We start from the raw sequence: 24,543 nt of genomic DNA, 5'->3' as shown, positions 1-24,543 counted from the left end.
AGAGACAGAGTCCAGTCTCCTCCAGCTTCTACAGACCAGGAGTCCGATGACTCTGAAATTTCTGATTATGACGTGAAATTTCTGATTACAAAGACATGTTCTTATCTGCTTATGAGGATTCAGATGCAGAGGAATCCATTCCCTCTGGCTCCCCTCCAGAGAATTTTTCTTTTGGTGAAACCTTGCATACCTTACGAGAGCATTTCCACTGGGAATGGCAAGACTGTCCTTAGTCCAAAAAGAGCCTCAGAGAATTTCTAGAGCTGCCTCAACTCAGGCCCTTAGCAGTACCCCCTGTCCTGGATGTTGTGGATGATGTTTTTATGGAATCCAGTCTTACTCCTGACACTTTACCTCCTGCCCCTAAGAAACCAGACAGGCACTAGAGAGTACCTGACACTCGCACATTTCTTTTCAAGAATCCTACTGTTGACCCAGAGATCATTTCCCAGGGGCCTAAAGGTATCCAGGCTACTACAACCAAGAATCCCACCCCTTTGGACAGGGACTCAAGAGCTTTAGACAAATGGGGTAAGAAAATATATACCTCTGCAGCTCTTGCTTTTTTAGGGCATTGAATTGTCAGTTTCACATGCTAAAGTATCAGCAACATATTATGGAACTTGTTAAACAAAAAGTGGTAACCTTTTCAGACTGTGCAGAAAATAAAGAATTGCAGGAGCTTATACACTCTGCAAGCCAAGTCAGCAAGCATACTTTGCAGTGTGGCTTTGACACCCTAGAAGCATCTTGCTGGGCAGCTGTCACTGGATCTGTACTGAGAAAACATGCTTGGGTGAAGGAGCAGACCTTGCCAGACCACGTCAAATTAAAGTCACTAGATCCTCCTTTGAATAAGGACTGTTTGTTTGGCACCAAAGCAGAAGAGGTTCTTAAAAAGATGGAAGAAAAAGCTAAGTCTGTACACACTGTTAAATAATTCTTACAAGTGCAACCCCCTAGATTCAGTAGGCATTGCCTTTCCAAACACTGGTCCTTTCCAGTCCCCTCCAGGCCTTCTCAAACCAGACCCAGGGGAAACAGACCACCCAGACTTCAGTCTCAGGATATGCAGAGATCTAAGCAATGGAGTGCCCCCACTCCTAAAGCAGGGAGTGGTAAGCCACCTCCTTACGGAAATAGCTCACAATGAGTTCTTTACTCCACTCCCCCCCCAGCCCTGCCCAATTGGTTGTGCCCTTAGGAGGAAAACTTGCCCTTCATGCAAAAAAACTGAATGTCGATCACTCAGGACTGGTGGGTCCTCAACATTGTATCCCAAGGGTACAAATTTTATTTCCATTCACTGCTCACTGCCAACCCCAAGCAGGTTTCCAGACCTTCCTCCAAACCAGTGGGCAGAGGCTCAAAACCAAGTACTTTCCCTGCTCAGTATCAGAGCTATTCAGCCGGTTCCAGTAGAACAGATGGGGTCATGGATTCTACTCAGAACTCTTCCTGGTACCCAAAAAAGAGGGCTCTTGGCACCCAATCCTGGATCTTTCCATCCTCAACGCCTTCCTGGTGGTACCAAAATTCAAAATGCTTACCCTGCAACAGCTTCTTCCTATGCTAGCCAAGGATATCTGGTTAATCACCCTAGACTTAAAAGAAGCCTGTCTGCATATCCCCATAAGGGAATCATGCAGGGAAGTATCTATGTTTCAGAGCAGAGTCTATGAATTATCAGTTCTCTGCACTTCCCTTTGGCTTATGTACTGTGCCCAGAGTATTCACAAAATGCCTGGCTCCAGCCATTGCGTACTGCAGGCAGAGAAATATCCAAATTTACCCATACTTGAATGACTCCCTGATTCAGGCGGACAGTCAGGAATTGCTGCGGCAGCACCTGACATTTGTGAAAACCCTTCTCACTTCCTTGGGGTACACCATCAACGAAAATAAATCAAAACTAGTACCCAGTCAAAAGATTGTATTCCTGGGAGCAAGCTTGGACACATCTTCCCAGATGGCATTCCTTACCTCAGAAAAACAAGTCCAATTGACAGACTACTTCAAACAAATAGCTACCAGAACCCATCTATCTGCAAGAAAAATACTGCAAGCCCTAAGGTTCATGGCCTCATGTATACTGCTGATTCCATATGCAAGACTGCATATGAGGAAACTCCAGTGGTACTTAAAAAGTCTTTGGTGCCAACATTCTCATGACCTGGAAACAGTCATTCCTATCATAACCTGTCTAAGGACAGGGTTCCTCTGGTGGGCAGAAGCATGCAACCACAAGGGACTGCCATTTACTCAAACCCAAGCCGCCCGGACCCTAACCACAGATGCATCAGACTATGCCTGGGGAGGCACACATGGACGGAACATGCATTCAGGGCCACTGGAGCCCAAGTCAAATTTGTCTGCACATCAACCAAAAAGAGATGCTAGCTGTACAGAATGCCCTGACAGCTTTCAGATCCCTAATCTTTTCAGGACAACTGCTAATAAAAACAGACAACACCACAGTTATGTGATACATCAGCAAGCAGGGGGAAACCCATTCCTACCCACTCTGCAGGCTAGCCATGGCCCTGTGGAACACGGCCTTGGACATTCAAGTCCATCTGCAAGCTTAATTCCTGCCAGGCAAACAAAACATACTGGCATACGACTTAAGCAGAAACCTCCTAGACCCACGTGAGTGGCAATTGGAGCACAGCACCTTCAACCTTCTGATCCAGAAATGGTGGACCCCAGAGGTGGATCTCTTTGCCTCCCCCTACAACCACCAACTCAGCAAATTCAGCACCAGGAATCCTCACAGCAGGGTCTGGAAAGTGGATGCCCTGTCTTTTCAGTGGGTAGATCTCTCAATCTGTGCCTTTCCCCCTCTGCTCCTCCTTTCAAGAGTATTACTCAAGATAAAACAGGACAGACCAAGGACAATTCTGATTGCCCCGGACTGGCCACACCAGCACTGGTACCCACTCCTGCATAGCCTGACATTGGTGCCACCCTGGCACCTACACCAGAATCCAACCCTCCTCTCTCAGCAGGAGGGACAGATTCTGTATCCACAACTGCAAATCTTAAATCTTGCAACCTGGCTTATTCCTTGAATTCTCCCCCAGCGACCTTAAGCAGACTGGTGCTGGACATCATTCCTGAAGCCAGAAAACCCAGTACAAGAAAATCCTATGCTGATAAGTGGAAAAGGTTCTGCTCATGGATTCAATCTAAAGGAGAGGACACAACACTGCCCTCTCTGCCTCTTATCCTGGATTACGTAGTAGATCTACTCCACAAAGGCCTGTTCTCCTCCATTAAGATACATGCCTCAGCGATTTCTGCTCATTACAACACTGAGCCACCTCTCTTCTCGCACCCTCTTATCAAACAGTTCCTGAGCGGGGCAAAAGCCACCAAGGAGAGCACCCACCCCTGCTTGGGACCTTAACTTTGTACTGGAAAAAGCTCATGCTTCTCCCCTTTTGAACCTGCTGCATCAGCATAGTTAAAATTCCTCTCTTGGAAAACAGCCTTGCTTCTAGCCATCACTTCAACTAGAAGAGTGTCTGAGCTACAAGCACTGATGGCTGTGGAACCCTTCATTATTTTCCATGTTGACAGGGTTTCCCTCAGGACTAACCCTTCCTTTATGCGTAAAGTGTCCAGTGTGGCTCTCATTCAATCCATCCGTTTGCCAACCTTCTTCCCTAATCCTCAAAATAAATGGGAAAGGATCCTGGATTCCTTAGACATTCATAGGTTGGTACTAGGCTATCGGCCCTAAGGCCTATGCAAGCCTAGCCATAACAATTCCCTGGAAATTTCTTCCCACAATATTTACTTCTCTGGGCCCCTGTCTAGCAGGGTGACTGACATGATCCCCGGGGTGAATTTCCTATCTCCCATCCAATCATCAAGGTTCCTTTTGAAGAGGGCCAATGAAGCACTCTGCTTGACATGTATGGGCAATCTATTCCAGCGTATGGGGAGTCTCTGGGTCAGGAACTTATCCCTCCAGCATGTTTTGTTCACGTGCACAGATAGCTCAGATTCTAACTTGATAGGACTAAGCCCTTCAGAAAATCAGACCAGCTACTAGTCAGCTTTGCAACAGGGGCACAGGGCAAGGCCATTTCAAAACAAACTATTTCCAAATGGATAGCACATTGCATCCAGTTTTGCTACAAGCACCATGGGAAACCAACCCCTCAGGGGGGCAGAACACATTCCACTAGGGCAACATATACCTCTGCAGCATCTCAGGGGAGTCCCTACCGGGGACATCCTGGAGGCTGCTACCTGGAGTTCTGTAGACACCTTCACCAAGCATTACCAACTGCCTATCTTTTCCAAATCCAGGTCAGGATTTGCTACAGCAGTCTTGCAAGGCCTAACTCTTCTTGACTGCCTCCACCCTTCTTCAGCTTTGGAAATCCACCCAAGTGTGATGACTGCAACAGTGAAACACGAAGAACATAGTACAGTTGTGTACACTTACTATAAATGTAGATGTTCAAGTGTATTCACTGTTGCAGTCCTGGTTTCCCTCCCTCCAGCCCCCTGGTTTTCTCTCTGTCCTATCTATGGCTATTACTAACCCCTTCTGTGGTATTGGTATTTACTTTTTACTTGTGGTGTTTTTCCCCCACCATAACCTAGCTCCCTATTTGGGGGGCTCCTGACATTTGAGGCAAGGAAAACTGATGTAATGATGTTGGCTGCCTGTTTTTATACCACTGACGTCAGTCCTGGATCAACAGCATCCTACACAGAAATACTACGTCTCGGGTATTCGGGCCGACTGAGGGCTACCTGCAGGCAGATAACCCAAGTGTGATTACTGCAACAGTGAGTACATTCGAACATCTAGATTTATGGTATGTACACAACTGTACTATGTCCTTCTCTTCCATGTTGCAGTGTTCCTTCCCACCGTCCATTCCCCCCTTTTTTTATCTCCTCTGGGTGGTGGGTCTTTGACCTCTCTATCCACTCCCTACAAGCTAATCTGTACAGCCCTTCAGGGACATATGCTCCTTAGCCTCAACTTGTTCTTTGGTACACACCTTATCCTAGACTTCAAGTTCGTAGGTCTGTGCATGCAGACGTCCCATTTATGGTCACTGATTTAAGGCCCTGCGTGTGACGTCCCATGCACATACAGCAACCAGGCTTAAGCTTTTGTGTAGGAGCCTACATTGGGTCGTCTAAGGCAGAAAATCCCACAGTATGAATACTGCAACATGGAAGAGAAGGACATATATGATTATGGTAATATTTTACACAACTGCTCTTTCTCTGACATTGCAGCATTCCCTGACTTTTTTAAAAGCATACTCTCAAGCTAGTTGGCAGCCCCATACCAAGGTTGGTCGAAATCCTTAACTGTACAACTTGGCACCAGAGCACTAGTAATATAAAATTAATAATTTTCCTATACAGTGAATAAGGTTTTTAGTGAGCCTGTCATATAGTGAAGAAAGCCAAGGATTGATTTATTTAGATAGTATGTGATGAATATGTCACGTGAAAATGTTTTCAGGTTGAGCAAAACAGTATAGTGCATTTCTTATAAATTTACTTACTACATATGCATTCCTCTTTTCTTTTTTTTTTTTTAGGTGTGTATTTACCATTACTTTGGGAGCAGAGTTTTTGCTGGAAAAGTCCTATAGCTTTAGGCTACACAAGAGGGCACTTCTCAGCACTTGTTGCAATGGAGAACGATGGCTTTGATAATCGTGGTGCTGGTGCTAATTTAAACACCGATGATGATGTTACAGTTACCTTCTTACCATTGGTTGACAGTGAAAGGAAGCTTTTGCACATTCACTTCCTAAATGCACAAGAGGTAAATTGCATTTTTTTTCTGTAAAATTCATATAAACTGTTGAAGGTGAATACTTAATTTAACTCAAAAACTGTCTGCTCTAACAGCATTTGTTTTTTTTATTTCCTACTGGTGACATGGCTGAACTGATGCAGTTTTTTTTTGTGTTAAGGTACCATAGCAGCAGAAAGTTATGTATATGTCTGGTGTATTTTTAATTATTTGAATTGTTTTACAATAATTGTGACGCCTGATTTTTGTTAGAAATATTACTTTATAAATCAGCAAACATAGTAGTGCATTAAGTTTTTCTTTTGAGGTGTATTTCTGGGCAGTAAGCTGCTCTTGATGTGCTCATCTCAGAAAACCATTGGATCACCCTGGCAAGTTTCACAGTGCAGCCCATCTGAGCAGGGCATCATGCATTTGACATCAAACCAATTTTAGATGGCATCCATCCATCCATCTTGAATTTTAGCTAGCATGAGCCTCATATGAAAGAGGTGTTGGCCAGTGCAGTGTTGTGCTGGTCTTGCCAGGCAGTTACGTGGTTTGTATTGGTTCACAAGTAGTTAATTGTCCTTCACATATCTCCACAGGGAAGAAGTACTGTACAGCATTTTCAGATTTTTTTCCATTTCTAGTTCTCTCTCTTGGGTTTTTTTTTTTCTGTCAACATGTTTTAGGTGTTGAATTTTTCCTTTCATTTTCAGGGGTGTTTTGACTTCCATTATTACTTGGATCCTTTTCATGATTTCCTACATACCTGTTTTACTGCAGTATTACTTTAGCAGACATTTCTCATTAAATGTGTGTACTGTAGTTAGCTGAAAGATTTTCACTCCATGTGCATTTTTTTTTTATTGGACCATGATCATCCTGTACTTGCTGTGCGATATTGGTTTGGGATTTTATCTAGGAGCAGAGGCATGTCTTTAGCTTGGTATATTTTTAAAGACGATAGAAAGGGAGTCTGAGGTGTGGCATTGTGATGCTGTTCAGGTGAGAGGTATGCTAGAATTGTTTGGTGAGAGTGAGGTGAATTTAAAAATGTCTGTGGTTGAGGTATACCCCCGAGGCTGTTTTAATTGTGTCTTTATGAGCTAGATCAATGGTGTATTTTCCAGAATTTCTTTGTGTTATATTTTCTTCTGAGAAGCGGATAGGAAATTAGATTTGAAATGTCAAGTAGATTTTTTATCAAGGTTGTGGCATGGTCATGACTGACCTAGGTGTGGAGTTCCTTTTCTGTTCCTTCCAGGCCCTATCTCTGAGATTGCAAAGTGTTTGTAGTTATTTGATTAATCATCGTTGAGATGTTTTATTACTGTTGTGACTTGTGGAAGAATTAGTCTTGGAGTGAGTGAGAGAAGGAGGTTGGTCACTGAGCTGGCAACATTTGAGGGGTTCTCATTCATTGTTAGTTTCTGCCAGTGAAAGTGAGAAAGATATTGTTTAAGGTTGTTTATTTAAATTTGTGTTTTAAGGAGGAAGGTAATGAGCTATGCTGGCAGTTTGTGGCGTAATGCCGAATATGATGGTACAGTGTTTAAGGTTGAAAAGATGGAGAGCTTAGTCATGATGGTGTAGTTCATTAATAATTATCAAATCAAGCAGAGTGTGGCCCTCTAACTTTTGAAGTATGATCTGGTATAGCCTTAGTACATTATGCCAAGGTTGAAGAGGTAGTCCTGAACTTCACTGAATTTTGGGTGGAGGAGGTTGATGTTGAAGTCTCCTAATTTTTTTTTTTTTTTTTTATTTTACAGGGAATTGCTTTATTCAGGATATTGTTGATTACAGACCATAAATTATGCAAGTTGTCTTTATAAAGAACTGTAGTCAGTCCAGAGAGGAATTCTGCTGCAGTGAACACTTTTGATGGTTAAGGAGGCATCATCCCCATTTCAGACCTGTACAGTAGGAAATAAACAAGATGAAGTTTCCCGATTTCCAAAACCAACTACCCCTTCATAGTTGCTACCATCGGTTAAGCAACCTTTTTTTTTTTTTTTTTTTTTTTTATATATATATATATACTTATTTGCACCTGCCAGCACTTGTGCTTATGAGGTTTGTATCTGCGCTGGGAGCTGATTTCTTGAAACTCTGAAAAAACATCTTTAAATGTGACAAAAATGTTTTAGGTTAAACAAGTAAATCAACATTATGCCTTGCCGTTTTAACTAACAGTATTATTTTTTATTTTTTTTTTTTTTTTATTTTTTTTTACAAATTTAAACAACTTAAACATAATACAGAGTGCAGATGATTGATTTGTCTTAATTTCAAAATGTTGAGAATTGCCTGTCAACAAAGAACCACAAATCTACATAGTTGTTTTTGTAAATAAGTGCACAATTTACTTTTTAACAATTTAAATGGAAAAATAAAAAGTAAGCATTTACTTTATGTTCTAGTTGCAGAGTGGCCACTCCGTTGCTGTTGTGTCATCATGCCTTTCAATTTTATGCTATAATTTGGGGTGCCTAGTATACTTGAAGTAAACACTGCTATCACTGATAACATTAAAATCATAAAGCCCTACCCTTTCAACAAAAAACAGATAGCTGACACTGTTAAAAGGAGACATGGGTATATCCAGGGGAGGCAAGGGCACAGACTAAACAGTAATGAGTAAGTGTTGAACATTATAAAAGAAGCCATAGTTCATAATTAGTAACTAGGTGTACAGTCCAAGAAACCATTAACAAACCTAACCCAAATTCCCAGTTACCCCAGAGCAGTGTCTGGTTAAGTGACTTGCTCATGGTCATACAGTAGAAGAAAGTTTCAAACTCTGCACCCTTAGTACAAGAAATGGCTCTTTAACAAGCCAGAGATTTGTTCCTCTGTGCTAACTATCAGACAGACATTGCAACAGAACACCTAGAAGTTTGAATCTGCAGTCAGTAGTAGTATTTTTTTTTTTTGTAACTTTGGGTAGAAGTGCTTCTTCCAGAAGACAGTCATCTGGTCACACCCTCACATCCACACAGCAGGAAATGTCTGAGCATAAAATGTAAAAGCATGGATATTTAAAGTCATGTTTTCCCATGAAAGTCTTTTTATGGGAAAGTAAGTCTAGAATGGCAGCATTCTACCAGCAGACTTATCAGAAAAGGTAGAAATGTAATGCAGATACCACGTTCTGTTCTGTGCCTTTGAAAGTGACCTTTGTTAAGCCAGAGCAAACCACTGTTTGCAGTCTGCCTTTCAAGTGCTCTGAGCTCAGTACATTGACTGCGTCACATAAGTACAACTTTAGGTGGGAGTGAGTAAATATTCTTTTAATGCCCTTTGCCTTTAGACTACCTAGCCAACCCTCATAACCCCTGTTGTATCCATAAGTCTCCCCTTCCTACAAGTGCTTTGGTGAGGGATAGAGAGTTAAGGATCATATGCATCAAGTGAAAGGAAAATCTGCTTTCTCCTTTGTGACCTAACCCTGCTTCTGACAGCCTAGAAGGTGCACAGCCAAAGATGAACCTGCTACACTAGCCCAGTGACACACAAGTGCAGATATCCAGCTACATTTGGGAACATATGACAGTCTCTTTTTGAGATCTTATTACAAAATTTTGTAGGCAGTGACAGGAATACTGAGCTGAATACTGCACAGAAGACTGTTGCTGCTGTTGTGTCTTTCGGCTTATCCCGGTTAGGGGTCGCCACAGCGGAACTCCGGTCCGCTAATGTTTGGTAGTGGATTTTTACGTGCCAAGTTACCAGCTCTGATGCACAACCTTCAATGAAGGTACGCCTATTCACACATGTCTCCCACACACAAGACGCTCTAACTGAGAATCGAACGGGACAACGTCTTCCTGTGAGGCGATAACGCTACTGCAGCACCACTACCGCTGGTACAGAAGACTGCTGCTGTTCTTCTCTCAAAAGTTTCAGTACAGGTCGTTCCAGAACTCATTTATTTCCAGAACTTATTTTTATCACTTTAGCTACTCGCTGCTTCAAGCCATGATACTTTAGTCATGGCATATTACAAGTAAAAAAAAAAAAAAAAGGCTGGAGAAATATATATGAGCTTTACATCTGATGATATTACAGCATGATAAAGATTTATTCAAGGCCATTGCTGTTGTGCACATCCACAACAGAAACCCTAACTCATCCTTGAATGGAAACCCTGTATGTGGTGTAACCAGACTGACACTGAAGGTTTATGAACCCCCACACTTGGTTCGCATATATAAAAGGCCATATGTTAGTTTTCATAATAGATCAAGGTCAAGTTGCAGGACAGTTTAGTAGGAAACTGGTACTAAATGCACCCAAGATTGCAGATTTGCCCTGAAGGATTTCAGTTTGACTTGGAGTTGAATTTGACCACACCATTTTTGCTACTACAGACAATAACATTTTACAGCTAAAAATATTTTGGTGGAAAAATTCTTATGATTGTTGCACCCAAAAATATTATTTTTACTTTTGCTGTATTGACAATTCAGAAGATATTCTCTGTATTAGTGCTGCATTTTATATAGTTAGTAGAAGTAACACCACTCTGCACTGGAAGTAAACTATGATGCTTATTACTGGGCTGTCGAAAAAGTCCTGTAGATTAACAGCTATGTATCAGTTGTCTTTTCAAGCTGATAATACAATTATCAGATTCTACTAAAACACTTGGGTACAAAATGCACTTAAATTATTGTTCTCCTTTTGGGATTGCACTTTCTCAGTGAAACCTCAATTTCCAAGTTGTCTTGAATTCAGAGTTGTACACATTTAAAACAAATCTGCAAAGAGTGACACATCAAGACATTTCATTATGGCAATTAGAAAAACAGTAGTATAAACTACTCATTCATTGTTTGGAGAGAAAAAAAATGTATAACAGCTTCATTAGTTTTTCAAGAAAAGGGCATCAACGCATTATTTCATTACAACCATGTAACTCTATCTAGGAAACTGCAGATAAAGAATACTGACCAGTCAAGAGTACGTCAACCTTATGACAAATAGGCAGACATCAGGTCCAAAAAAAATTTAAACCCATCCTCCTGTATTTGTAAATTCATAGAGAGTAATAATACAGTATCCATTGTGACTTGATGATCTTAGTTTTGTTAGGGAAGGAACATTATGGGTTTGAGTCTTGATTCTTATCGCATTATTTGAAGATGTAGTAGCGGCACTTGAAAGGGCTGGTAGTGCATATTTCTCATCATGGTCTTGCTGAGGCTTTTTAATACCTTTATTAAATTCTTAATTGTAAACATTGAAATGGATACATATACAATAATAGAAAAGAAAAATCATTGCAAACATTTTTCATCTTCATGCATACATTTTCTAACAATTATCATTTTACTCCAACATTACATAAATTTCTCAGTTCCTGCCTTGTATTAAATCTCATTACTCCTCCTGGACATTATTTTGTATGTAGTGGTTCCACAAATTCCACATATTTCTATGCAGTTTGCCCCTTCCCTTTTCCAAAGATTCCATCTCCAGTTTTTTTTATCTCCTTTGCAATGTTCAGTTCTTCAATTACAGTTAGTTTAGATTTTGATTTCCATTTTCTAGTTATTGCTTTGTGGCAGGCAGTAGCGTTAAACATATTAAGGCCTTGCCATGTCTGAGAAATTCAAATTATATATCCCAGCTGAAAAGAATAATTTATTTTATTACAACCATTTGCTTCCCCAGTGTTTCTGGCAGAGTACACTGTAGGGAATTTTTAAAATCTGCCAACTTGTTACCATCTCAACTCCCTTTGTATATCCCATCACAGCTCCAGCACTTGCTGTCTCCTTCTGAAAGAATTCTCAAAAGTCCGTTTTGAGTAAAAAAAAAAAAAAAAAAAAAAAACCCTATGTAGACTCTTCCAAGCAAAAATCCTAAATCTTCTGGACTTCATTGCATACTTGGAATCTGTGGAGACATTCTCCCTTTGTTCTTTTGCATATTGCTCTTTCATTCTATTTTCCAAACATTTTCTAAAAAAAGTCTAATTCTTATAGTTATCATGCACTATTTTATATTCTTTGCTATTTGTCCCTTTTTAACAGCAACTTTTGTTCTAGACTAAATTTAAAAACTCTACTAGTGGTGATCATTCACTTAGTTTTCCCTTATACTTTTGCTTCTACTCTGTCAGTCCATAGTAGTGAATGCAGTTTCTAACATGCAGTCCAACATTCCGCTTTGCCTTATCCCACTGTATTACCCTTCCCTCTCTAGTTGTTTGCTCCCAGTACCATGGTTCCTTTGCTAATTTCCTTCAGTAAATTCCAGCCCCCTCTTACGTGTTTTCTATATCCCTATTTGCAGTAATTTTTATCAGTAAAATCTCCTTTCTCCGTTCCCATGGTCGTTTAGTTCTTACAAAACTTCCTGCTGCTTTATGAATGTAATATTCTGTATGCTTGTTTTTATTCTCCACAAGGACCTGCATCCAGAATCCTGCACTGTCGTCATATCTCTCGCCCCCCCCCCCAATTTCATTATCATCCTTTCCTCCTTTGATTTATAACCTTGTACTTGTGTTGTGTATGTGAGCCATAACTGTGTAGCTCTAAAATATCCTTTCAGATCAGGTAGATGTTCGTCATGTTTCACTGTTGCAGTCATTACATTTGGGTAATCTGCTGGCAGGTTGCCCTCAGTCGGCCTGATTAACAAAGTCTTGGGTCCTGCATCGGTTGCTGTCCCTTCTTCCATGACGTCAGATTGTCAGCGGTATAAAACATGCAGCCGACACCATTACATCAGTCTTTCTTGCCGCGCGGTGCCCGAAGCAGAAGCAGTTTGCAAGTGCCGGTCGGCCAACTCCTGAAATTTTCGTTTTCGAGTTTCAGAACCAAAGTCTTCAACTTAAAGCTAAGTACCCCGTTGGGGAAACTTTTTCTTGCTCCTTACCGATGTCAGTAAAAGTTAATAATTGTATTACTTGTGGGAAGCAAATACATCATAAGGATTTTCATTTGTACTGTATTCCTTGCCTAGGCCCTGACCACGACGTACCTTGCTGTCGGTTTTGTGCTCATCTGTCATCGGTACATTTTTGCTTCAAAATATTTCGGTTCTCTGTTTAATTATCCAGAAATGACGTCAGTTAGCCGTCCGACTACCGGTATACCGAAAAAACACAAAGAAAAAGACAGAGACAGGCCGTTGAGGTCCAAAACTGCCAATGACGCTTCTCCTAAGCCAGTTGCCAGTTCGCCAGTATTCAGTGAGGCGCTTTTGCAGCCCCTGATACCCCCTATTTCTGATTCGCAGGCCTCTACTGAGACCCATTCGGAGTCCGGTATGCCGCAAGATGTTTCACATATGGAACCCGCGGATGTCTCTACCTTGGATGGGTCCGGAGCCGCTGAGCAGGCACCGGCTTCTGAGGGTGTATTCTGGCCTACAGACTTGCATATTAAACCGACTCCAACTTCAGTGCTAAGGCCTAAATCTCTGTCTATGTCTAAAAAAACTGATGCATAGGCCACATGTTCAGGCCCCTATGCCTCAAAAACAGATGATCAAAATGGCTGAAGATTTAATTACTCTAATCAGGGGTAGTCATCCCCCCCTCCAAGAGGCCTAGGATTGAATTTGGCTATGAATCTTTTGAACAGGACTCTGTTTCTTCTGACTCTCATAATGATCTGGATTTGTCCATACCTACTTTTGAGGACTCTGATGCAGAGGATTCCATTCCCTCTGCTTCTCCACCTGAGGATTTCTCTTTTGGGGAAACTTTACATACCTTAAGGGAGCATTTCCATTGGAAAAGTCAGGATTTCTCTGAATCCAAAAAGAGGCTTAGGGATTTCCTTCTTCTTCCTCAGCGTAGACCTTTGGCTATACTTCCTGTACTAGATATTGTTGATGATGTGTTTTCGGAATCCAGTATGGCCTCCAGCCCCTAGCAAACCAGACAGGTACTACAGGGTTCCTGAGTCCCACAAATTCCTTTTCAAAAATCCTATTGCGGACCCTTAAACCATTTCTCAGGGGCACAAGGGCATTAAGGCTTCTACTGCTAAAAATCCTACCCCTTCTGATAGAGACACCAGGGCGCTGGATAGATGGGGTAAAAAGGTTTATACTTCTGCAACCTTAGCAATCAGGGCTTTAAACTGCCAATTCCATATGCTAAAATATCAACTGCATATCATGGGACTGCTTAAACAGAAAATTATGTTGATTTCTGACTGTGTGGAAAATAAAGATTTGCAGGATTTATTGCATTCAGCTGAACAAGTTGGCAAACATACTTTGCAATGTGGTTTTGATTCCTTAGAGGCCTCTTGCAGGGCTGCTGTTACTGGGTCTGTGCTTAGAATGCAAGCTTGGCTTAAGGAGCAGTCTTTGCCTGATCATGTTAAAGCAAAACTTCTGGATGCTCCTTTACAGCAGGACCGCTTATTTGGCAATAAGGCTGAAGAAGTTCTAAAAAAAGATGGAAGATAAAGCTAAATCTATGCAAACTGTGAAATATTTCTTACAAGTGCAACCTCCTAGATTTAGTAGGCATTGGCCTACTAAGAACTGGTCCTTTCCAGCTCCTTCCAGAGCCACTACAGCCAAACCCAGACATTCCAAAACCACCAGGTTTCAGTCCCAAGGAACTTGCAGAACTAAGCAATGGGGTGCTTCCACTTCCAAGTCTGGAAACAACAAGGCACCACCCTATGGTACAGTCTCAATGACTTCCCTTTGAATTTACCAAGTACTTACCGCTTAGCCACCCCTTTGGGGGGAAAACTGGCTCTTAATTCAAGAAACTGGCAACTTATAACCCAGGACAAATGGGTTTAAAGTATAGTGTCCCAGGATACAGATTTTATTTCCACATGCTGCCAACTCCAAATGGGTGGCCAGACCTGCCCGCAAATCAGTGGGCAGAGGCTCAGAAACAAGTACTTTCCCTCCTAAACTTGGGGGCTATTCAGCTAGTGCCAGAAGAGGAAAAGGGACAAGGTTTCTATTCCAGACTTTTCCTGGTACCTAGAAAAGACAAATCATGGCGTTCAATTCTGGACCTGTCTACTCCTTTCTAACACCTTTCTGGACATTCCAAAATTCAAGATGCTGACTCTTCACCAGTTACTTCCTATGCTAGGCAAGGATGCCTGGTTGGCAACTCTCGACTTAAAAAAGGCTTATCTGCATATCCCAATTGGGGAATCTTGCAGAAGATTCCTACGCTTCAAAGCAGGCTGCATGCATTATCAGTTCTCTGCACTGCCCTTTGGCTTGTCTACTGCACCCAGGGTATTCACAAAGTGCCTGGCTCCAGTAATTGCATTTTGCAGGCCAAGAAATATTCACATATATCCATACCTCGGCGATTGTCTAATTCAGGCAGAAAACCAGGCCATTCTTGTAAAACATCTGACGTTTGTAAAAAGACTTCTAACCTGTGTAGGGTACACCATAAATGAAAAGAAATCTCAACTGGTACTCTCTCAAAAAATTACATTCCTGGGTGCAAGCTTGACTACAACTGCCCAGATGGCTTTCCTTACGCCAGAAAAGCAAATTAATTTGGTGACTTACTTCAAACAGGCGGCCACAAAAACCCTGCTATATCTGCAAGGCAAATACTGCAAGCCTTGGGGTTCATGGCCTCATGCATTCTTCTAATTCCATATGCAAGACTGCCTATGAGGAAACTTCAGTGGTACTTAAAAAGTTTATGGCATCAACATTGTCAAAGCCTGGAAACAATGATTCCTATCATACCTTGCCTGCACTTAGAGTTCCTATGATGGGCTGAGGCCTGCCACCAAAACAAGGGACTGCCATTCACACCACCCCCTGCCGCCCAAACCCTAACTACAGACGCATCAGACTATGCATGGGGGGGGCGGCTGCTCTTCTGGCAGGGAAGTGCATTCAGGGCAAATGGACCCCAAATCAAATGCACCTTCATATCAATCAAAAAGAAATGCTAGCTGTGCAGTATGCACTGACAGCCTTCAAGGACTACCTTCATCCAGGACAATTACTGATAGACGGACAACACCATGGTTATGTGGTACGTAAACAAGTAGTGGGGTACACATTCCTACCCCCTCTGCAGACTAGCCATGGCATTGTGGAACACAGCCTTGAGCTAACAAGTACAACTACAAGCTCAATTCCTGCCAGGAAAGCAGAATGTTCTGGCAGACGAACTAAGCAGAAATCTCATGGACCCTCACGAATGGAAACTGGAACCACACATTTTCAACATGTTGACACGCAAATGGGGGAGCCCTGACATAGAACTATTTGCCTCACCCCAGAACTACCTGTTGGACAAATTTTGCACAAGAACTCATCACAAAAAAGCCTGGAAAGTGGATGATCTGCCCTTCAGCTGGAAAAACCTATTGGTCTATGCCTTTCTCCCTCTGCCTTTGCTCTCCAAAGTTCTACTAAAAGTCAAACAGGACAAACCAAAAATGGTTTTGATTGCTCCAGACTGACCTCGCCAACACTGGTACCCACTCCTGCCCAGTGTCACACATTTCTCCATGGTGCCTGCCTCAGACACCTTCCTTACTGTCTCAGCAGGAGAACCAAATTCTGCACCCTCCGCTCCAAACATTGAATCTTGCAGCTAGGCTAATCACTTAAATTCACCCTTAGCATCCCTCAGCAAACCTATGATGGATGTCATTTTGAAGGCGAGAAGACCTAGTACTAGAAAATTTTATGCTGACAAATGGAAAAGATTCTGTGCCTGGAATCAATCTCAAGGGATGAGCACAGCAGTGTCCAATTTACCTCAGATTTTGCAATACTTAACTGAGATGCTTCATAAGGGCCTGTCTTTTTCTTCCATAAAAATCCATGCCTCAGCCGTTTCAGCTCATTACAACACAGACCCCCCCCCTCTTCTCTCATCCTCTTCTAAAGCAGTATCTCAGAGGGGCCAAAAACTTGAGACCACCCAAGAGAGCCCCAACCCCAGCTTGGGACCTTAACTTTATATTGGAGAAACTCACTCTACCTCTTTTCGAGCCAGCTGCAACTGCAGACTTAAAATTTCTTTCCTGGAAAACAGCCTTCCTTTTAGCAATCACTTCAGCTAGAAGGATATCTGAATTACAGGCCCTTATGGCAGTGGAGCCTTTCATCATCTTTCATGCTGACAGGGTGTCACTCAGGACCAATCCATCATTCATGCCCAAGGTGGTATCCAGTGTGGCTCTTAATCAGTCCATTCATCTGCCAGCTTTCTTTCCCAATCCACAGAACAAGGGAGAGCGGATTCTGCATTCATTGGATGTACACCGACAACTTAAATTCTACTTAGGACTAAATCTCGAAGAAAATCTGAACAACTGCTGGAAGCACTTGCTGCAGGGGCAGAGGGGAAGGCTATTTCAAAGCAAACCATTTCTAAATGGATAAGCCATTGTATTCATTTCTGTTGTAACCACCATGGAAAACCTATCCCCCAGGGGATCAGATCTCATTCCACCAGGGCTGCATCTACTTCAGCAGCCTTTCTCAGAGGTGTTTCTACCAGGGATATTCTAGAAGCTGCTACCTGGAATTCAGTTCATACTTTCACCAAGCATTATCACTTACCAATTTTCTCTAAGTCCAGAGCTGGCTTTGCCACTGCTGTTTTTCAGGGCCTTATAGCTGGTCCTAATGCTGTATGAATCCATCCTCCCAACCGCAGCTTTGGGAATCTGCCCAAGTGTAATGACTGCGACAGTGCATGAACATAGTACAGTTGTGTACACTTGCCATAAATGTAGATGTTCGAGTGTATTCACTGTTGCAGTCCTGGTTACCCTTTGACACGCGTAAAGGCAAGGCTAGTGCTGCAACTACTAGGCATGATGGCATCCACTATCATGACGGTTCCATTAGCGAGGCTGCACATGCGAATATTATAGTGGCTCCTCTTCGCCCAGTCGTCTTTTCAGAGTTTGCCTCTATCCCATCCCATCTTGATCACAGACAAATGCAGACAGGACCTAAGTTGGTGGCTGTGCACCGACAATCTAGTAGTAGGAAAACCGTTCTCTTCACCCAACCCGGTAGCCACATTGACCACAGACGCCTCCCGGATGGGGGGGGGGGCATTATCTTGGCAGTTTGGTCCAAGGTGCATGGCAGAAACACGAGATGAACTTGCACATAAATGTCCTGGAGATGAGGGCAGTGCTCCTAGCGTTGCAGGCGCTACAACATGTCCTCCCGTCCGGGACTATTGCGATACACTCGGACAACATGTCGGTATCTCAACAAACAAGGGGGAACCCGATCGTACCCACTATGCAGGGAGGCTGTGAGAGTGTGGAACTGGGCGATAGCTTCCCAAAGGACCTTGATAGCAATGCACATTCCGGGGAAAACCAATGTGATCGCAGACAAGTTAAGCAGGGCGATCCTTCTGCCCTACGAGTGGTCCCTGAACCGCCAGGTGGCGGACAGCACATTCAACAAATGGGGCCAGCCTTGCTGCGACCTGTTTGCCAGCCCTCTCAATGCGAAATGCCACGCATTCTTCTCACTGATACCCCCACTGGGGGGGATATACAAGGGACGCTCTGGCGCACATTTGGCCCTCGGGTCTGCTGTATGCTTTCCCTCCGTTTCCCCTTTTCTCGAGGGTGATCCAGAAAGCACTAATCCCTTGGAAGCAGCTTGATTCTAATCGCTCCTTACTGGCCTCGACAAGTATGGTTCCCCTTTCTCCAACAGTTCGCCGTGGAGCCTCCTTGGACTCTGGACCCTCATCCAGACCTACTGACACATATGTCGGGACAGCTCCACTTTTCCCTGGAGACCCACAGGCTGACCACCTGGCTACTCCACCTCCGACCGTAGTCAGGTGGTATGATTTTTCTCCAAACGTAGTCCATATCCTCTCATCCTCTCACAAACCAGCCACTAGGAAGATTTATTCCAGTAAGTGGAAAAGGTTTTCCATATGGGCACAATCTAAGGATATTGACCCCTACATGGCTCCCATCAACTCTCTGCTGGAATTCTTATCTCAATTATTCTACCAAGGGTCAGCCCCAGCCACCATAAAGTTCAGCTAGCGGCTATCTCTAATTGTCACGTGGCATATGAACCCAGCTTAATGGCTCACAGACTGTGTAAAGCCTTCATGAAAGACACACTCCTCATTCGCCCCCCGGTAGCTCAACCAGTTATGCCTTGGGACCTTAATTTTGTTCTGCAGGCTCTTACTCTTCCACCCTTCGAGCCTGCGGTGTCTTGCGATTTGAAGTTTCTGACATGGAAATCGGCCTTTCTAATAGCCATTACTTCTGCCAGAAGGGTTTCAGAGCTTCAGGCCATGTCAGCTAAGCCCCCTTATCTCATTTTCCATAAAGATAGGGTCTCCCTCAGGCCGAATCCAACCTTTCTTCCAAAAGTAGGGTCATTGTCTAATATTAATCAGTCCATCGAACTGCCAGTATTCTTTCCCAATTTCTCTGACAAGGCAGAGTATCAGTTTCATACGTTGGACGTTCATAGGCAACTATGCTTTTATTTACACAGGACTAAGGAATGGAGGAAATCAGATCAGCTCTTCATTTCATTCTCAGACAATCGCTTAGGTTCGGCGGTGTCCAAAGTAACCATTTCTAGATGGATAGCGGGTTGCATCTCCTTTATTTACCAGACAGGAGGTAAGAACATACCCTTTCCAGTCAGAGCACATTCTACGAGAGCAGTGTCTACGTCTACGGCCTTTCAGGCTAGGCTATCCATGGATGATGTATGCGCAGCCGCAACATGGGCTTCTCCCCATACCTTTGTGTCCCATTACAAACTGGATGTGGTATCCAGGGGCAGGTCTTCCTTTGGCTCAGGTCTTCCTTTGGCTCCACAGTGCTCAGGAGTATCTTCTATTGAGCCACCCAGGATATAGGTGCTAGGGACGCTGTCCCACATATGAAGAATAATGGTGAGATAGGACTACATAACATCAATTAGTTATGTACTTACCATAACGCTAGATGTATGTAGTCCATCTCGCCATATATTCTTCATTACCCACCCGCCGTCCCCCTTGCCTGGAGAATTTGGAGGATTTCCTTTATAACCCTGGCTTTAGTCCCTTTAGACAACTTGTTGGACCTTGTCTATCTTGACTGTGGATGTGTGTGTGGATTGCACATATTGTTTTTGTTAGCAGCAAACTAGATCTGGGGATGTGGAGCAAGGTATTGTGGGATACCATCTTAGCCCAGCCAATCAGAGACTTTCGAGCTAGTGTATAGGCCGAGTCGGAGCCGACCGTCTGCTCCGAACCCACATATGAAGAATATATGGCGAGATGGACTACATACATCTAGCATTATGGTAAGTACATAACTAATTGTTCCTATCATTCCTTGCCTACGAACAGAGTTCCTTTGGTGGGCAGAGGCTTGCATCCACAACAAGGGACTCACTTTCTCACAACCCCCCGCCATCCAAACTCTGACAACAGATGCATCAGACTATGCATGGGGGGCTCACATGGCAGGCAAATGCATTCAAGGAAAATGGAGTCCAGGACAAATTCACCTGCATATCAATCAAAAAGAAATGTTAGCTGTACAGAATGCACTGACAGCCTTCAGATACCTTATCCTGCCAGGACAACTCCTGATAAAGACTGACAACCCCACAGTTATGTGGTACATAAACAAGCAGGGGGGAATTCACTCCTACCCACTCTGCAGGTTAGCCATGGCTCTGTGGAACACAGCCTTAAGCAACCAAGTGCACCTGCAAGCTCAGTTTCTGCCAGGCAAACAAAATTCACTGGCAAAGGACTTAAGCAGAAATCTAATGGACCCACACGAGTGGAAACTGGAACCAAACTCATTCAAGCTTCTAATACACAGGTGGGGGAAACCAGGGGTGGACCTGTTTGTGCCCCCCCCCCCCAAAACCATCAACTAAACAAAATTTGCACCAGAATACCCAACAGCCAAGCTTGGAAGGTAGATGCCCTATCCTAAACATTGGAAAATCTCTCAATCTATGCCTTTTCCACCTCTGCCCTCCTTCCAGAAGTACTCCTCAAGATCAAACAGGACAGGCCAAGGACAATCCTTATTGCACCAGACTGGCCACACCAGCACTGATACCCACTCCTATGCAGTCTGACAGCAGTGACACCCTGGCAGCTACATCAGACCCCTCTCTGCTGTCCCAGCAGGAGGGACAGATTTTGCATCCTCAGCTGCAAACCCTGAACCTGGCAGCCTGGGTTATTCCCTGATTACATTATCAGCAACCCTCAGCAAACAGATGCTGGATGTTATCCTTGAAACCAGGAGGCCCAGTACTAGGAAATCCTATTCAGAAAAGTGGAATAGATACTGTTCTTGGAGCCACTGTCAAAGGAAGGACACAGCCGTGCCCTACTTGCCTCAAATCCTAGATTACCTACCAGAGCTGCTCCTCAAAGGACTGTCCTTCTCGTCAATTAAGATTCATGCCGCTGTCATCTCAGCGCATTACAATACTGAGCCACCCCTCTTCTCTCGCCCTCTGATCAAACAGTTCCTGAGAGGAGCTAACAATTTAAGACCCCCAAGGAGAGCTCCCACTCCTGCATGGGACCTTAACTGTGTACTAGAGAAGCTCATGCTTCCCCCTTTTGAGCCTGCTGCTACAGCAGAGGTAAAATTCCTCTCTTGGAAAACAGCCGTACTGCTAGCCATCACTTCAGCAAGAAGAGTGTCTGAGTTACAGGCCCTTATGGATGTAGAGCCCTTCATTATCTTCCATGCAGACAGGGTTTCCCTCAGGACTAACCCAACTTTTATGCCCAAGGTGGTATCCAGTGTGGCTTTAAAACAATCCATCCATTTGCCAACCTTTTTTCCTAATCCTCAGAAGAAAGGGGAAAGGATCCTGCATCCCTTACATGCACAGACAGCTCAGATTCTACATTGACAGGACTAAACCTTTCAGAAAATCTGACCAGCTGCTAGTCAGCTTTGCTGCAGGGGCAGAGGCCAAGGCCATTTCGAAACAAACCATTTCTAAATGGATAGCACACTGCATCCACTTCTGCTACAGTCACCATGGAAAACCTACCCCACAGAAGATCAGACCTCATTCCACTAGGGCTACCTCAACCTCTACAGCTTTTCTTAGGGGAGTCCCTACCAGGGACATCCTGGAAGCTGCAACCTGAAGTTCTGTACACACCTTCACCAAGCATTGCCACTTAACCTATCTTTTCTAAATCCAGAGCTGGATTTGCCACAGCAGTCTCACAAGGCCTGCTAGCAAGCCCTACTACTTCTTGACTGCCTCCACCCTTCCTCAGCTTTGGGAATCAACCCAAGTGTGATGACTGCAGCAGTGAAACACGAAGAACATATTACAGTCGTGTACTTACCATAGATGTAGATGTTCGAGTGTATTCACTGTTGCAGTCCTGGTTACCTTCCCTCCAGCCCCCTGTCTTTCTATACTTTCTACCTGTCCTCTTTTTTGCCCATATCTTATGGAAATGGTATTTACTTTTTACTGGAGTTGTTCCACACCGTTTGATTGCTTCCTATTTTGGGGGCTCCTGACATCTGGGGCAAGAAAAACTGATGTAATGGCATTGGCTGCATGTTTTTACACCTGACGTCATGGATGAGGCAACAGCATCCTACTCAGAAATCCCAAGACTCTGATATTCGGGCTGACTGAGGGCTACCTGCAGGCAGATAACCCAAGTGTGATGACTGCAACAGTGAATACACTCGAACATCTACATTTATGGTAAGTGTACACAACTATACTTTCCTGTTTCAGGTACATAGTTTACCACTATAGCCTTTGTTTTATCTTCAGTTATTTTATATCCTGAACAGATTTTAAATGGTCTCAGAATGTTCCACAGCACCACAATGTACTTGTCATGTACATTTCTAGATTAAGTATAAAGTACTATTATCTGTGAATAAAGCTGACATTTCTTGATTACCATGCCAGTTGTATCCTTGAATTTGTGAGTCCACTATTTTATTTGCTAGTGACTCTAAATATAAAGCAAAAACAAAGGTGAAAGAGGTCACTCCTGTCCAGTTCCTTTGTTCAGATATAGCAGGTTGAAGGGGAAACCCACCATAAATCTTGCATCCGACCCTTCATATAGCCTCCTAATTAAACCTGTTATTCTGTCAAGAAGCACAAGTGCTACCATTGCCCTACTCATAAAATACCTGCTGATTCATACATTTTCTCTGCATCAAGACCTTCCAACAGTAGTAGCATTTTCTCACACACTTTTTCCCCCTCTGGAATCATCATTGTGCTATTAATATTAAATGTTTCCTTCCCATCCACAAAACCAGTGATCTATATCTATTAATTTTGGCAGTACCTTTACTATTCTGTTAAATAGTGTAGATGTAGAAACTTTATAATCATGGCTCAAATTGAAATGTCTATATTTTATTTATTAAGTCATTATGTATTTACATTTGTTTACTGGGAAAATCCAACTGTGTCATAATAGACCCCTTTTCAGCAGAAGACTGGGGAGAAAAGTTCCAGCAAGTAAACACAGCAGTTACAATTAGTCAACAATACATAATATAATGAATATAAATTTTTGACAGTGAAGATTGAAGACTATTGAGCTAAGAAGGCTACAGTATTGGTAAGAGAAGGGCTTAAACATAAAGCATATGCATTTTCAATGTATAAATCAAAAAGATTTTAAGACAGGTGAAAAGTCATAAGGTGAGGTAGTATGAAGAAATATGTTAATTTCAGTAAATTAGATTTAGAATGAGAAAATAAATACTGAGTAAGAGTTTAAGAAATGTTTTAAAAATAGTAGGAATTTGGTTATGGGATGTAGATGGTTTGAGAGCTAATAAGTACTATGCAAAGATACAGAGAGAAGGGGATAGGAATACGTTTTAGAAAGATAAAGAAAACATTATGGAAAGAAAGAGTAGTGTGAGAGAGAGAAATTATTGATGAACCTGTTGGGTCAGTACAACCACAATAGCTTTCTTTCACTCTGCTGGTACCCCATCTCCACTTTAAAATACTGTTTAACAAAATTTTCCAGATCTTTATTACTTTCTTTCATCTCAAATTCCATAGTTCTACAGGAATATTGACTCCCCATTTAATCTCAATATCTTCCTGTCTTCATTATTAATGGCCTCTGATCTTGGTATAATTAAGTCTTCTACAAATATTCATGGTTTCCGTGTTCCTCTTTATTATGCATTTTTTTTATAAAGTGTTTTCAATATCGCTAATATCTCTGTAGGATTTTTGTTTATTTTTCATGCCTTATGCTCCCTAAGTTTTTCAACAGCCCTTTCTACTTGTTGCCTAAATTGCTGTTTTAAAAGTTTTTTGTGCTCCAAAACTATCAAACTAGTTGCTTAACAGCATCCTTTCTAAACAGATGCATATTATCTAAATACTCCCTTATTTTCCCCTTTAGCACTTTGCAGTTGCACCTCTCTTGTTCTGAAAGATTCCCCTTATTGTGCAGTACTTTAATCTTTGTTAACACCCTTTAAATAATTTTTACTCTTTTTCCAATTCCTCTTTCTCTCATATTATGTCATATTCTTTTTAAATCCATTTTCTTTTTTTATCACACTTGCTGGTTACCCCTTCTGAGGTAATTTCTATCTTTCCTAATAATTCTCAAATCATTTCCACTATCCATTCCTCAAATTGCATTCTAACAATATGTAGGAAAGTGCCGTTATCTCATTTTAATTAATTACCCTACATCTTTATTTTTGTTTTTATTGGTGAATAATATGAAATCGTTATTGCAACTGTTA

The 24,543-nt window shown here is 42.6% G+C and overlaps 1 protein-coding gene across 1 annotated transcript in view; it reads left to right on the top strand.

Annotated features, from left to right (window-relative positions):
- Window positions 1-24,543, top strand: part of ZRANB1 (zinc finger RANBP2-type containing 1) — a 1,697,020-nt gene that overhangs the window by 1,338,444 nt on the left and 334,033 nt on the right. Inside the window, exon 9 of the mRNA XM_044056199.1 lies at window positions 5,583-5,812. Within this exon, the coding sequence (XP_043912134.1) occupies window positions 5,583-5,812 (230 nt within the window). The remainder of the gene's footprint in view (window positions 1-5,582; window positions 5,813-24,543) is intronic.

Source organism: Protopterus annectens, chromosome 14.part0, assembly GCF_019279795.1.
Source record: "Protopterus annectens isolate FY-2018-M chromosome 14.part0, PAN1.0, whole genome shotgun sequence".
Lineage (NCBI taxonomy): Eukaryota > Metazoa > Chordata > Ceratodontiformes > Protopteridae > Protopterus > Protopterus annectens.
The sequence above is the reverse complement of the archived record's forward strand: the minus strand, read 5'-3'. Positions and strand labels throughout refer to the sequence as shown.